The sequence below is a fragment of the Triticum dicoccoides genome, chromosome 1A (assembly GCF_002162155.2).
Source record: "Triticum dicoccoides isolate Atlit2015 ecotype Zavitan chromosome 1A, WEW_v2.0, whole genome shotgun sequence".
NCBI lineage: Eukaryota > Viridiplantae > Streptophyta > Magnoliopsida > Poales > Poaceae > Triticum > Triticum dicoccoides.
Window position 1 is genome coordinate 415390166 of NC_041380.1, and position 15537 is coordinate 415405702.

The window sequence follows — 15537 nt, forward strand, 5'->3', positions numbered from 1 at the left end:
TGGGGTGTTACACCTTGTAACGTAGCTTTAATGGGGGCGGCAAGGGTTGGCAACCCTTCTATAACCAGACACACAGAGAAAACATAGCCTCGGGGCTCGAGACGTAGGGCTTTTACCTCTCCGTGAGGTGTTTGAACTCGTAAAATCCGAGTGTCACACCTCGCTGTAGCTAGGTTCCGCCCCTATTCATACCCCTAGTACTCACTTGCAGATTCATTGCCTCGGCAAGTTGCTCTAGGCCGGCACACAAGGGAGCACTGTGGCACCGACATCGTGGCTGCCGTGGACGAGGTCGCGTCGTACCGCCCACACCATCACCGTCAACGTACACGTAAGTGTACCCTGTCAGCAGAGAAGAAGCCGGCTTCGCTGAGATGAACGAAATTGTGGCTAGCACGTCCGCGCCCGCCTCCATCGTCGCGGAGAAGTAGAACACGGAGGTCGCCGCTGCTTGGGTCCCATGAAGGCCACCACTGAGGTGACGCCGGCGTACACAGCTGGTGTCTTGCCCAATCGCAAATCATCGTCTTCCACTTCCTCTCCGGCATCGAGAAAAATACTTCCTTTGTTTATTTTTATAAGACCTTGAAGTCATTTTAGACAATGTACAAAACAGTCCATTTTAAGTTATCTGGAATGACTTACAAAAATGAACTGAGAGAGTAATAAAATTCATGATGACGTGGCCACGGCGACGCCCAGAATAATACTGCAGTATAATTTTGTGAACCGGAGAAGGCAGTCTTGCAGTAAGACGTGACCGTGGCATGTCCCTCCTGAGCCCGGTCTCGACGCTACCCGAGATACTACTATCGATCAGCATTTAAGCAGTATACGCTGCATTTTTCCTGCATTTCACGATCGACAGGTCTAGTCCGTTGCAAAGCTGGCGTAGAGGTTTCGTCCGATCCTATCCCAATCGGGTAAATCCCTGGACGTGGGATGCATTTACGATTGGCCTGTAGAAACCGTGTCGCTCGAGCAAGGTTGGATAGCTCCGCACATTAATTGCGCGCCGTGTGATCGCCGGCAATGGCAAGGTGACTGATCGACCCGCCTGTGGCACACGAAGGATGGGGTTCTGCTTCTGCACAAAGCCCATATCCATATAAATTCAACGCCACTCCCGCTGTAATCTGCACATAGCCAAACAGCCATTTCCTGCCCAGCTCAATGGCCTCGCCGTCCTCCATGCCTGCCCGTATTCACATCTTCCTCCTAGCAGTCCTGCTTTCTCCCGTCCCGTTTTCTTCTCCCGGTCCGACCAACGGCAGCGACACCGACCTCGCCGCCCTTCTGGCTTTCAAAGCGCAGCTCGCCGACCGTCTCGGCGTCCTTGCCGCCAACTGGACCACCGGCACGTCCTTCTGCCGCTGGGCCGGTGTCTCGTGCAGCCGGCGCAGGCAACGCGCCACCGCCTTATCATTGCCCGACATGCCTCTCCTTGGGCCACTGGCACCTCATGTCGGTAACCTCTCTTTTCTCTCCGTCCTTAACCTCAGGAACACCAATCTCACAGGGCCTATCCCTTCCGAACTTGGCAGGCTACGTCGTCTCAGATTCCTCGGTCTTCATCAAAATAGCCTGTCAAATGCCATACCTGCTGCCCTAGGCAACCTCACGAGGCTCGAGTTTCTCTATCTTCATTTGAACCAGTTGTCAGGCCAGATCCCTCCTCAGATGATGCTACGCATGCGCAACCTTACACAGATTAATCTGTACGGGAACGGCTTGAGTGGACAAATACCTCCGTATTTGTTCAACAACACGCCTTTGTTGACGTTCGTTAACTTTGGGAACAATAGCCTCTCAGGTCCTATACCACACGCCGTTGCATCACTATCCATGCTTGAATTATTAAGACTGGATTTTAATCAACTCTCTGGCCTGGTGCCACAAGCCATGTTCAACATGTCTAGATTACAGGAAATTTCCTTAGTAAATAATCGTAACCTGACCGGAACATTTCCGAGCAATCAAAGTTTCAGCCTCCCAATGTTACAGGTTGTTTCCATATATGGTAACAAATTTGCCGGTCGGTTACCATCAGGGTTTGCATCATGCCAATACCTACAAGTAATTGATTTGCACGAAAATTCTTTTGTGGATGTTCTGCCGACATGGTTGGCCAAATTGACAAACCTCAAAAAACTTAACTTGGGTTTTAATCACCTTATTGGCTCGATCCCAGCGGCCCTTGGTAATCTTTATCTTTATCTTTACCTCTTTATCTTTATCTTTATCTTTACCTCTTTATCTTTATCTTTATCTTTATCTTTATCTTTACCTATATATATATATATATATATATATATATATATATATATATATATATATACTAATAAACCAGCTATTGCTTCTGGTCGTCCGTCATGGTTGTTTTGCAAAACAGCCCCTCAGTTTATAGGAAATCAACCCGCACTCCCTGTTTAAGTGGATCTGAGAAAACGCTTTGATTTTACAAATTAAACCCTGCATGTTTTAGAATTACGCCCGCACTCCTTTCTTCATCCTATCCGGTGGCAGAGAAGGTGGAAGGGGGGCAGCTTCGGCTGGGTTCTCGTCGGCGAGCTCGTCGGTGCGGAAGGTGCCCGCCTCGTTGGACGACGGCCGTCTCGGAATCCCCCCGCCTTCGGCCCTCTCGGCCTCTCCAGGTGGACGTGAGCGCCAGCGACCGCATCTCCAACATCCCGCCCGCGGCCAGGAATGGGGAATGGGCCGAGGCGTCGCGACGGAGGCCGATAAGGCGGCCGGCCTGCACGCCTGGGGCACCGGACCAAGCACGGCAGCATCGGCGCCGCCGTCGTGGAGCTCTTCAAGATGTACTGCAAGATGGCCGCGCTGCTCGGGCGGCACAGCTGCAGCAGGGCCCTCCTCGCGGACCACGCGCCGGCGGTGACGCCCTTCGGGCGCCGCCGCGGACGGCTGAGCCTGGCCATCCACGAGAACACGCGGGCGCCGCCGGCGTTCCTCATGGAGCTGCCCATGCTGGCGGCCGCGCTCGCGTTATCGCTGGTCTCTTTCTTTCTTGAGCATCCATGAGAACGCCCCCACACAGCGCGAGGGGAGCAAGTGGCCGAGGTGCCGATGTGGGCGTGCGAGCTCGGCCGCGGAAGCGCTTGTGTAGTGTGTACCGTGCTTTCAGCGTGGTTGCTGCCGACGATGTGCTCCTCCTCGGGAAAGAGGACGTGGGGAAGCGGAGGCCCCGATGGTGAGGCGACCTCACCTCCCACCCCGACCTCGGGCGGCGCTACTCCCGAACCAGACCCAACCCCAGCGCCACTTGCCATTGCAGCCTCCTGATGCGACATCCATCGCCTTCTTGAGATCTGGCAGCCACCTGCACACCAAGTGTTCGGTCAATCGACCCAACAAACAGGAGGTAATTCGCCACCTCCTCGTCGAGATTCTTTGACGGCCACGCGTCGCCGCCTGCCGCCATGTTGCCATCCCTGTCGAGCTTCTTTGGTCACGTGTCACGTCGCTATCTCTTGACACGCCCGCACACCGCTGCCGCCGTCAACAGGTTTTCCGCCCCGCTTTCCCCAGCCATATCATATCACACTGCGGTTAATCACTTCCGATCCTCGTGTATGTTCGTCACTTTGGTGTTAGCAGCTCAGGAGTTTGTGTAACTGCGTCAAAATTGGCAGTAACAACCGTGGTGCTCATCCTGGCCAGAGTTTTAGGTTTCTGCAGATTTTGCAGTTCATTGCAAAGCAGATCAATGTAAATCTTCAGAAAATGTTTAGTTTGATATAGTGTTAACTCTCACTTTGCTTTATGTCAATCTGATTCCTGTTTAGGTAGTGTGCGTGATAATGTTGCGGGATGTATATGAATGAGTATGGACGTGCTTGATTTTGATGTGTAAGCACATGTTTCTGCAAAAAGAAAAAGAAAAACAACTATTTAATAGTGTGATGTCCACAGTGCTGCTACCAACTGTTCTACCTGAAATTAGTTTCTAGCTTATTAAGTTGTCTGGTAATAGCCTATACAGGTAACCGGGATTCATGTATAAATTTCTCTGTCTTTATGACTCACATAACTACAACTGAAGTAGAACAACTTAGCAAGGAAAGAAATAGCTAGATGAGAAATCGAGTGGTCTCCACGCTGCTTCTGCTGCTGCTACTGGCTGCAGTATGTGCTTATTTAAAAAATAAGCACATATATGAATTCATCAGGGTTTGGTGTCTTGGCGTTTCCTGAAATTTGGTTACCCAGAGCAGGCTGCTGTGGTGAGGTTCTGAATCCAGAAAGTGAAGAGCAAGCTTGATGGATATATCTGAAGATGACATACAGTATGGTCTTCCCGTGCTTGTTTTGTTTTAATTTCAATAAACAACACATTCCTGCCAAATAGGTGTTTATTTTTATGCCTAAAAGTATGTGCTTTCTAGAATAAGCTCCATGATATATAAGCATTGCCTGTGTTGAATGCTCCTAAATTATAGCACACATTTGCAGGTTCATATATGCATACTGTACAATTGTGGTAGAAGCACTTGTTCTTATTCTTTTGTCTAATTAGAGTTTTAAATTAGTATGGTAGATGATTTCTCTAGCTCCATATTAGTTGCAAAATATGAGCTTGTGAAGAGACAAATTTCTAGCATTTGCTTCAAATCTTATATAATTTTTGAAATAGATCCCAAAACTATTTAATCAGATGCTACTTGCACATTTTTCTGTTTTACTAGATGACGGTGCTCACAAATATCATGCTACTATATTCGGCCTACGATAGAGTATCTTCATGAAGTGCTTTTGATATTCCATTGTGTTTATTAGATGACGGTAAATCATTTTGAACTGTTGTGTTTCCGGTGACACCTAAATACATTGGTCGATCTGCACCATGCTCTGCTCCTATTGACTGCTGATCACAAATCAAAACCCAATCTTAGATCTATTTGATTTGTTTCGTTTAGTGTTGGATGGTGCCAATTAAAGAAATTGTACTGTCATTCATCAATTTACTAATCAGTCTGGCCTGAATTCATGAGTTATGTGTGTGAGAGAATCTGTGCTCGAATGCGTTGTCACCTGGACTTTAAATCTTATCCAATGGTTTGGTCATCATTCCGTTGGTTGTTTGACTGGAGCTCATAGGAGGAGATGAATCTAACTGAATCTTCTTAGCTTAGAAACAAAAGTCGTTCTCTTAATGAACAGAGAACAATTGCTGTTAATTTGTCAGCCATTGTGTTCCTTCTTGTACTGTAAATATAGTTTAAAAATTTCACAATTTTACATATGTTCACACTATCATTAATTCAAAAAAATATGTTCACACATAAAAAAAGCAAAAAATTCCAAAAAATGTTCCCTTTTTACTAAAAAATATTTCCACTTAAAAATGTACAACAAAAACAAGCAAAACATTATTTTTTTAAACATCTCTTCAAACAATGTTCCTTTTTAGATAGATGATCCAATTTCTTAAAAATAATTTAACTACTCTTTAAAAAGTGTTCCATTTTTTTTGAAAACATTAACTTTTATTAAAAATAAGAAAATTTCCATGTTTAACATTATCATCGACATTTATTAAAATTGGATATAAATAGTGCACAATGCACATGAAGCAGGTATATTTTTTCGCCCGGTGCACCGCACGGGCATATGTACTAGTACTAGTACTAGTACTAGTACTATACTATACTAGTACTAGTACTAGTACTAATAAAGCGGCTATCGCTGGTCGTCCGTCATTAAAATTACCCTCTAAGTTGATAAAAATTACCCACCAATGCCACCCATAAGTGGGAAAATAATTCAATTTTTCGGACCAAAAATCACCGTCTCCTTCGTTGTCATATAGCTGCGCGACGAGAATAATTCATGAAACGATAAGCGGCAGAGTGGTTGGCTGATCGCTCCTGTAGTGGAGAGACCTGGGTTCGAATCCCAGCTTTCACATTATTTATCTTTCCTTTCTCACGCATGTCCCTATCCATTTCATGGGCCGGCCCATGTGCAGGGCTAACTCTCCTGTTTTTTTTTTGTTTTTTTTATCTTTTCTTTTCTCATTTTGTTTTTTTCTTATTTGTTATTTAAATTATTTCGGGATTTTAATAATCTAAAAGTTGCAAGTTTTCAAAAAAAATGTTTGAGAAATCATAAAAATATATGTGAATTCAAAACAAAATTTTGCAGATTCAAATGTTTTTTTTATTTTTTATTTTTATCTTTTCTTTTCTCATTTTGTTTTTTTCTTATTTGTTATTTAAATTATTTCGGGATTTTAATAATCTAAAATTTGCAAGTTTTCAAAAAAAATGTTTGAGAAATCATAAAAAATTATGTGAATTCAAAACAAAATTTTGCAGATTCAAATGTTTAGAAAACCATAAAAATTTTGCAGATTCAAAAAATGTTGATGTTTTTGCAAAACTGTTTACAAAATTATAAAAAATCACAATTTTTTGAAAAAATGGTTGGGAAATAAAATCATGTTCATGATTTTGAAAAAATGATCATGCATTCAAAACATATTCGGGAATCTGAAAAAATGTCCATTCACAAAAATAAAAATAAAAATTTGTTCCCCAATTTTTTTTAAAAAAGTTCGTCGATTGAACAAATGTTTGTTGAGTCAAAAAATGTTAATGAATTCGAAACTGGTTCATACATTTAAAAAAATGTAAACAAAACTAATGTTCATGATTTCTTATTTCTTATTTAAATTAATTCGGGATTTTAATATTCTAAAAGTTGCAACTTTTCAAAAAAATGTTTGAGAAATCATAAAAATGTACGTGAATTCAAAAATGTTAGAAAATCATAAAAGTTTTGCAGATTCAAAAAATGTTGGTGTTTTTGCAAAACTGTTCATAAAATTATAAAAAATCACAATTTTTGGAAAAAATGGTCGGGAAATAAAATCATGTTCATGATTTTGAAAAAATGATCGTGTAATCAAAACATATTCGGGAATCTGAAAAAAATATCCATTCACAAAAATAAAAATAAAAATGTGTTCCCCAATTTTTTTAAAAAGGTTCGTCGATTGGAAAAATGTTTGTTGAGTCAAAAAATGTTAATGAATTCGAAACCGGTTCATACATTTAAAAAAAATGTAAACAAAACTAATGTTCATGATTTTTTTGAGAAAATCAAAAATTTCAAAACAAATTTGTCGATTCGAAAAGTGTTCACTGATTCAAAAGTATTTTATGTCCAGGATTTGATTAGTTTTTCGAAAGTCTTTATATATTTTGGCGTTGGGAGTAGTTCGTGGTCAATGAGATTTGTTTTTAAAGTTTTAGATGTTCCCTTGCGCAACATAATGATAAGTGTGGCATGCACTGGAAATTTCATAGCCTTGTGATTTACAACGGAATGCATTGTGATCACGTGGACATCGCGACCATCATCGGCTAGGGTGAGAAAAATAAAATAAATGGCAACATGATGAGCCACTATGTTAAAATAGAGTATGCTCATACATCAGGATATTGAGTCATATTTATTTGGTGAGCCATAATATTTTGTCTCCCGTTGCAACGCACGGGCATATTTGCTAGTCTTACCAAAGTCACTAAACTACAACTCGCAAACGGCAGTCTAACAGGGGAGATTCCACCAGAATTAGGTCTTATGCAGGAACTCTCTTATCTTGATCTTCAATACAACCAATTGACTGGTAAATTTCCAGCTTCGCTCGGTAACTTGTCCAAATTGTCTTACCTAAATTTCCAAGTGAATCACTTGTCCGGTCAAGTACCATCAATGCTTGGAACAAATACAGTTTTGAATATTCTTGCTTTGGGAGACAACAATTTAGAGGGGAATCTAGATTTCTTGTCAGCTCTTTCCAAGTGCAGACAACTCCAATTCCTTGATTTCGAAAAAAATCGTTTTACAGGCACCATCCCTGGCTATGTGGGAAACTTCTCTTCACGTTTAAACTATTTTGGTGCAGGTGCCAACCAGTTGATGCCTTCCAGTAGCAATTTCAAATATAAGCAACCTTCTATGAATTGATTTTCGGGATAACCTATTCACCGAGCCAATTCCAGAATCTATCACTACGCTGGAAAATCTTGCATGGCTTGATCTCTCCTGGAATAACATGCCAGGCCCTATCCCTACACAAATGGGTATGCTTCGAAGTCTAGAACGATTGTTTCTCCAAGCCAACAAATTATCAGGCTCCATACCAAGAAACTTTGGTAATCTTAGCTGGTTAGAAAGCTTAGACTTGTCATATAACCAGTTAAGCTCAACGATACCAACGAGTTTCTTCCACCTGGATAAACTTATCACACTTGATCTTTCACACAATTCCTTTACTGGTGAAGTACCGGTAGATGTTACTGGTCTAAGACAAACCTATCAAACTTTGGTAATCTTAGCTGGTTAGAAAGCTTAGACTTGTCATATAACCAGTTAAGCTCAACGATACCAACGAGTTTCTTCCACCTGGATAAACTTATCACACTTGATCTTTCACACAATTCCTTTACTGGTGAAGTACCGGTAGATGTTACTGGTCTAAGACAAACCTATCAAATAGACATATCTTCTAACTTGTTGATAGGAAGCATACCAAAAACATTTGGACAACTTAGTATGCTTACCTACCTAAATCTATCACATAACTCTTTCAAAGGCTCAATTCCAGTTCAACTCGAAAAAGTAAAAAGCCTAGCATCATTGGACCTCTCGTTTAACAATCTCTCTGGTACCATTCCAATGTTCCTTGCTAACTTGACGTACTTGAATACCTTGAACCTATCATTCAATAGGCTAGAAGGACAAATACCCGAGGGAGGTGTTTTCTCAAACCTCACATTGAAATCTTTGGTTGGGAACCCTGGACTATGCGGCGCTCCACGGCTAAGATTTCCACCATGCCTTGATAGAAATCGTTCAAGTAAAAGCCACTTGCTTCCATTTCTACTGCCAACCCTCATATTAGCTTTTGGCGCCATTGCCATTTACGTATACCTATGGTTCAGAAAGAAACTTAAGAAGGGAAAGGACAATGTTTCTGTTGATCCAACTGATGCCATAGGCCATCAGATAGTCTCCTATCATGAGCTTGTTCGTGTCACCAATAATTTCCATGATGAAAACATCTTGGGATCCGGAAGCTTTGGAAAAGTCTTTAAGGGCCAACTGAGCAGTGGTTTGGTGGTTGCGATAAAAGTTCTTGACATGCAACTAGAGCAGGCCATCCAAAGCTTTGATGCGGAGTGTCGAGTGCTTCGTATGGCACGACACCGCAACCTGATAAGGATACTTAACACATGTTCCAACCTTGACTTCAGAGCCCTGGTGCTTCAATACATGCCAAATGGTAGCTTAGAGATGCTCCTTCATGGATCACGAAGCACAACAACGCGCTTGGGATTCCTTGAGAGGCTGGGCATCATGCTTGATGTTTCGATGGCAATGTCTTATCTACACCATGAGCACTATGAGCTGATCTTGCATCGTGACTTGAAGCCTAGCAATGTGTTGTTTGACGAGGACATGACGGCGCATGTGGCAGACTTTGGCATTGCAAAGTTGGTTCTAGATGACAACTCCATGATAAGTGCGAGCATGCCTGGAACAATTGGGTACATGGCACCAGGTATTTAATTAGCTAGATGTTGTTATTTTTCTCAGCAAACATTTGTTTGAACCAATGATAAATTACGACTCTACTCAAAACAACATGGTTGAGCAACTACATCTAATCTATATTTTGTTCTTTCTCAAACAGAGTATGGCTCACTTGGAAAAGCATCGCGGAAGAGCGACGTCTTCAGCTATGGGATCATGCTCCTTGAACTCTTCACTGGAAAGCGACCCACTGCCACTATGTTTGGCGCACAATTAACGCTCAGGCGGTGGGTTCATGAGGCATATCTTGCAGAGCTTGTCAAGGTCGTCGATGGACAGCTATTACATGGCTCCTCTCTTTCTAGCTGCATCTTGGACGATGGCTTTCTTGCTTCAATATTTGAGTTGGGTTTGATTTGTTCTAGCGACTCTCCAGACCAGCGAATGACGATGCACGATGTGGTCGTGACGCTGAAGAAGGTCAAAGCTGAGTACACTAAACGGACAACAAAAACATGACGTGGCACAACGGAATTATCGTTCTCCCTTGTTGCTTGCTATAACTATATACAGATGTATCTGTTCTCATTTTGTCACTTACTGCAGCACATGCCTTTTGGGTCGTATTATACACTTGACACATATAGCTAGTTCGAGTGCATATGTATACAGGATGAATTCTACCTGTATAAGTATAGCTAATTCGACATACATAAATATACATGATGTCTTAATTCCATAATAAATATACATAAATATACATAAATATACTTGTGTACATATAAATAATTTGAACTAGCTACTATGTCTTAATTCCATAATAAAGCGGTCCACTTGAGTGTTGCGATATGGCTCCCGGTGACAAGTAGCCATTTGTTTTGAAAAAAATTGAAATTGACCTTTATAAGTTTGAAAAATCTGATTTTGTTTTTTACCAATTCGTGGGAGATGGCGCAGATTGAAACAGAGGGAGATGAGGAGAACACTTAGAGAAAAGGGGGAAGTGGGCGCAGTTACCCAAATTCGACACGCCCCCCTCCCTCCACCTGATATGAATGTGTCGGGAGGAGTGGGGCGACACTTGGGATTGGGTAGGCTCCGGGGTGCAACTGCAGCGGGTCGCTTAACGGCTAGAAGGAGACGTGCTAGAGAAGAGAATGCACGAATCGAACCCACCATGCAGGCAAAACTCGCATGGGCTGAACTAAACATGTCTAACGTTGTTTAAACTTCAAACCTGAAACGTTGGATAGAAATTCAACAAGATCTGATGTGTTCAATAATGATGCAAAAAGATTGTGGTGTGGCAGTTACTTTTCTCAAGTTATATTTGAGTCATGGTAACTTTTCGCTTTTACTTATATAGTTCACCGTGATGCTACGTACGTTAAAAAACACCATATTTTCGAGAGATTATAAGCTATAAAATATGTTACTCATTTAACAAAATGACTTACTAGCACTACTTTCATGGACCAAACGAGTCTGCAGTATGAATGACATTTAGTTCATCGACTTCATATTTGCTTGCCGAATCCTGAGATCTCTGAACACAAAAAACATGGCTTTACATACATTTGCACTACTGGCAATGACGAAACAACTTGTATTATGCCGGACTATACTTCTATCTGATGTTACTTTATACAATCCAGGTTTCACAAGAACAATTTGCAGGCACCCAAAAAATCTCAACTCAGCATTACTGCTGTTACTGTCCCAGGTAAAGGGGAGCTGCCGAAGATATGCCACTTCATATATTCTTCCAAACTATGCCTACTTGCAGAAACCAATTAGGTAACACATCTGGTTTTCCATGTGCCAGAAATTTGGGCAGCAAAGACAAAACCGAATCTGGAGACAGGACCGTTCCTGGAACTCAATCGCTTCCGTACTTTTTAGGTTTTCGGACTCGTTGGCTCCTCCGCGTGTCCACAGCTACAAAAACAGGCTTTTCATTCTTCAAATTGTGCAGATCTTTCACAGTTCTCTTCTTTGCAGGTACATCAGGGGACTTCTCGATTTGCTCTTCCAAAGGAGGCAGAGAGCTCCCAGATTTCTTCTTTGGTTTCTTGCTTCGTTTATTTCCAGGGCCGACTTGCTTCACACTTGGAGCTATTTCATAAACTGGTTCAAGCTTAACTACCTGTCTTGCAACAGTTTCTTCTCCTCTGGAAAGAAGGGTGTTAGCAACCTTATTAGCCAGCTCCACATGATTCTGTGCTTCCTGCTTCACCTTCTCAAACTGCTGGTACCCTTCTACTAGGGCTGCTCGATTGTCTATTAGGACATCATCAGCATTCTGCAAATACAACCAAAAATCATCAGCTAAAAGTGTGTTCGACAAATGTCCATCCAAAAGTTGGTAGTATGTCTCCATTTCACAATAATTCAAGAAGAAAACTACAAATCTGATGCATGGTTTAATATTAAATTTGACTTAACTAGTTAGCTACAATCATGAATGGATGGTAACTCCAGAAAACATAAGGGAAACAACACGAATCATATGAGCTTCAGCACTGCTTCCTCATAAAAGTGCAAAACTGAGGCAACTAGCCACTTTCGACCAATAATACAGTAAACAGTGCCCAAAATCATTAGTTTCAGATTGTTACCCAACAATGCTCAGAAAATATGTCAACAATCTACTTCAAGGCGATTACAATTACAAAGACCTGCATTCGTACAACTGAAACTCCTAAGATGGTAACACTGAAAATATAGATTATTCATTACATTTGGCTCTGAATTGTCAAATTATAATTAATTTTTAAAAACTGTGGTTAAAATAGAGAAGACTGGTATGGAACATGAGCTTACTTCTTTGTATAATTCTCCTAGATGAGTATGATCAATTAAGGGATTATCTGCACCAAAGAGTGTCTCAAATGTGACTTTCTTTGCATATGGTTGTGTTGCACCTTCTTCTGCAATATTTCTCTTTCCACATTCCATCACATAGTCAGTGCACCTATCTGATAAAGCAGTTGGCACTCCAACAAGTGGTCTAGGTTTATCCTCCTCCTGAAGCAAACTATTCAGATCCCTCTTTTTCTGAGGATGGTGTCCATCCTTCTTACAAGAGGCTAACTGGGTTTGAGCCTTCTGACTCTTTGGAGGCACCTTAACTTGTGTGTGATTGCTGCAAACCTTGCTGAGATGACCTTGAAGCCTAAGGACTCGAGACTGGATACTATCAATTGTCCGAAGAATATCTGTTAAAGAATATTGTTCTAAGACCCTATCTGTTTCCTTAGACTCCGGTAATGTATTGTCAGGAACTCTTCTTTTGGTATCCTCAGCAACTGCATTAGAAATTACAAGCAAACCAAGGATTAGACATTGGTAAAATAAAACTACGCCGCACCATATATACAAAACAATGACCAAGATGCACGTGTTCTGGTTTTCCAACTTCAATAATCTAACTGTAATAACTACAATGACATTCAATATTGTTGTATCCCCATATATTATCAACAAATAAGTAATAACAAGATACATAAAGGGATGGACAATCAAAACAAATACGATAGATGCAAAAGCGGCTAACATATGTATATCAAGATCAAAGGCTGTAAAGATAGCAGTGGTGGAGCTACATCCACATCTTTGGGTGGGCCAAAATGGACCAGCTTAAAAAATACTAGTACAGTACATCTGAAATTTTGCTCTTAGGGCCCAAAATTCACCACCAGTCTTCAATAATTTTTTGTTGAGCTGGGCGGGCCATGGCCTGGTTTTGCCCAGCCGTAGCTCCGCCACTGAAAGATAGTAAAGTGAGTCCAAGCAGTAGTTTGCACCCAACAAATTTTTGCAAGTATGTCACATCTCACAACTTGCCTGCACTGATTAGCAGGGTCGCTAATTCCGCTCGAGTCATATTAAGTAGGTAATTAGTGTTTCCCTTTCTTTTCTAAATGAGAGCAATGTGCATTCTTTGAAAGAAATAACTTCTAGAAAAGAGGTAACCTAAAACTAATAATAAAAGTTACTTGCCAAACCCACAGTTGTGTAGCACAAACAACTAATGTTATATGTACATAGGACATAACTATGATAAAGATTACACTTTCTACTTTCAAACTAATAAAATAGGAGAACTTTGAGTGCAAGGGCAAAGCCATCCACCATACCTGCATCATCATAAATCAACAGACCATCTGTTTCAGCTCCACTATTTCTGTTTTTGCTTTCTGCAAAAGAAGGAGACACGTCATCATTACCAAGTATCAGTACAAGCTCAGTGCAAAATACGGATCTACTGCAGGATATAAAATTTAAATTTTCTTGCCCTGCAGAATAAGGATAGATGTCAAACCATGATAATAGGATAATATTTGATGACTATCCATGTACAATGAGGTGTCCACGATGTCTTCAAGCCTTTGCCGTTGTCTCCTCTTCATAATATTTCTATCATGGCCTTGGGCATCCTGTTTTGCCAGTTCTGGACCAGAACTATCGGTTGCAATCATCTCAGACTGCAGATCTTTTTCATGACTGATTAAAGCAAGTTCCCTGTCATACTTTGCTACTTGCGACGAAAGCTCCTTCATACGCAATTCTAACCACTGGCATCGCCACATAATTGGGCGAACGGCCTCTCTCCACTCAGCTGTCACTTGCTTCTGTCTGAAACATGATTTATGTCATTTACAAACTATTAATAATAAGAAAGGGATACAGAGTACACAAAACAAAATTCATCTATAAATAGGACCCTGATAAGAGCCACACGTGTGGCACAAAACAATTCCGCCCTGACGTTTTTTAATGGCAACTTTAGTTACCCGGGGATGGCAACTTTAGTTGTGAATTATGGCAACTTTCTATTTGGATGACAAGTTTCAGTTTTTTGGGGTTTCATTTTTTCTTATGGCAATTTTAGTTGTAAAAACGGCAGGGCGGTGTTACTTTGTGCCACACGTGTGGCACTTATCATTTGGGTATAAATATCACATATAAGAAGTATTACGCATTCATGCGCCAATCTTAATCGCCCCTAATCTATGTCAACGTAAGGCACCCCAAAATAGGCATGCTTTCACTTGTGCAGGTGGGGCCTGTTTCACACTTCGAATTTTGCAGTTTTAAGTCATGAAATTTGGTGACGACAGGGCATGTGTAAAAGGGACACAGCAGCACATGTCAGATTAGTTCTTATTTTATTGTTATTATGGTAATCAGTAAAAGAAATTATCCATTTTACAGTATCCAGTAATTCTATGAATAGGACATGTCCGATCTTTCTTTTGTGTCGAAACAAAATCATGCTAAGACAGAATCGAAATTTTTACAGGGGCCTTGCGGAGATATGTGCACCTGGCCATCTTTGGAAGAGAAGCGGCGCCGTCCACATTGAAATTACCCAGGAAAGGCGAGTCCACCTCCATGTCGTGCATGCCTGACTTGGTCTCGTCATCAGAAACAGAGCAGGAGGGCCCAAATGAGCTCGAGCACTCCGTGCTGTCCCCATGGCCGTCTTCGGAGAGGAGAAGATTGTCAGCAGCCGTGTCACCTGAAGACTCGATCGTCTCCACCGTATGACCACGGACAGGCACCGGCGCGCCGGGGCCGGGGCGAGCAGGGGGGTGGGGGCGAAGAAGGTTACCCCGACAGCTGGCCCTGCCATCGGCGACATGACCGCTGCTGCCCACCGCCGGAGCCGCTGGCATGGCCAAAAAGCAAGAAAGATACCCGACCGCGGAGACCAGAGGAAGAAGAGGAAAATGCGCCTCCTGCACGCCTCCCCGAAAAATTCCCCAGGATCAAGAAACCCCCTGCAGACCAGGGGCGGATCTAGACGGACGGCGCGCGCCCATGGATCGCGGGACTGGACTAGTCGCCGGACGAAAACCGCCCCATACCTCACAACCGAACGGCTGCCGACTCCGGACGGAGCGGAGGGGGCAGGAACGCGACGCCCCGACGAGGAAGGACGGGGACGGCGGTGGGCTGCAGGAGCGA

The 15537-nt window shown here is 42.3% G+C and overlaps 1 protein-coding gene and 1 pseudogene across 1 annotated transcript; one reads left to right on the forward strand and one right to left on the reverse strand.

The window, feature by feature from the left end:
* Positions 1–1153: 1153 nt before the first annotated feature.
* Positions 1154–10227, forward strand: LOC119276628 (annotated as a pseudogene).
* Positions 10228–11066: 839 nt separating this feature from the next.
* LOC119276637 lies at positions 11067–15522 on the reverse strand. The gene is made up of 5 exons (XM_037557762.1): positions 14893–15522; positions 13889–14202; positions 13704–13763; positions 12388–12872; positions 11067–11866 (listed from the first exon to the last, which is right to left on the reverse strand). The coding sequence occupies exons 1-5, from the start codon at positions 15243–15245 to the stop codon at positions 11444–11446; spliced, it is 1635 nt and encodes a 544-aa protein (XP_037413659.1). The 5' UTR covers positions 15246–15522; the 3' UTR covers positions 11067–11443.
* Positions 15523–15537: the final 15 nt, after the last annotated feature.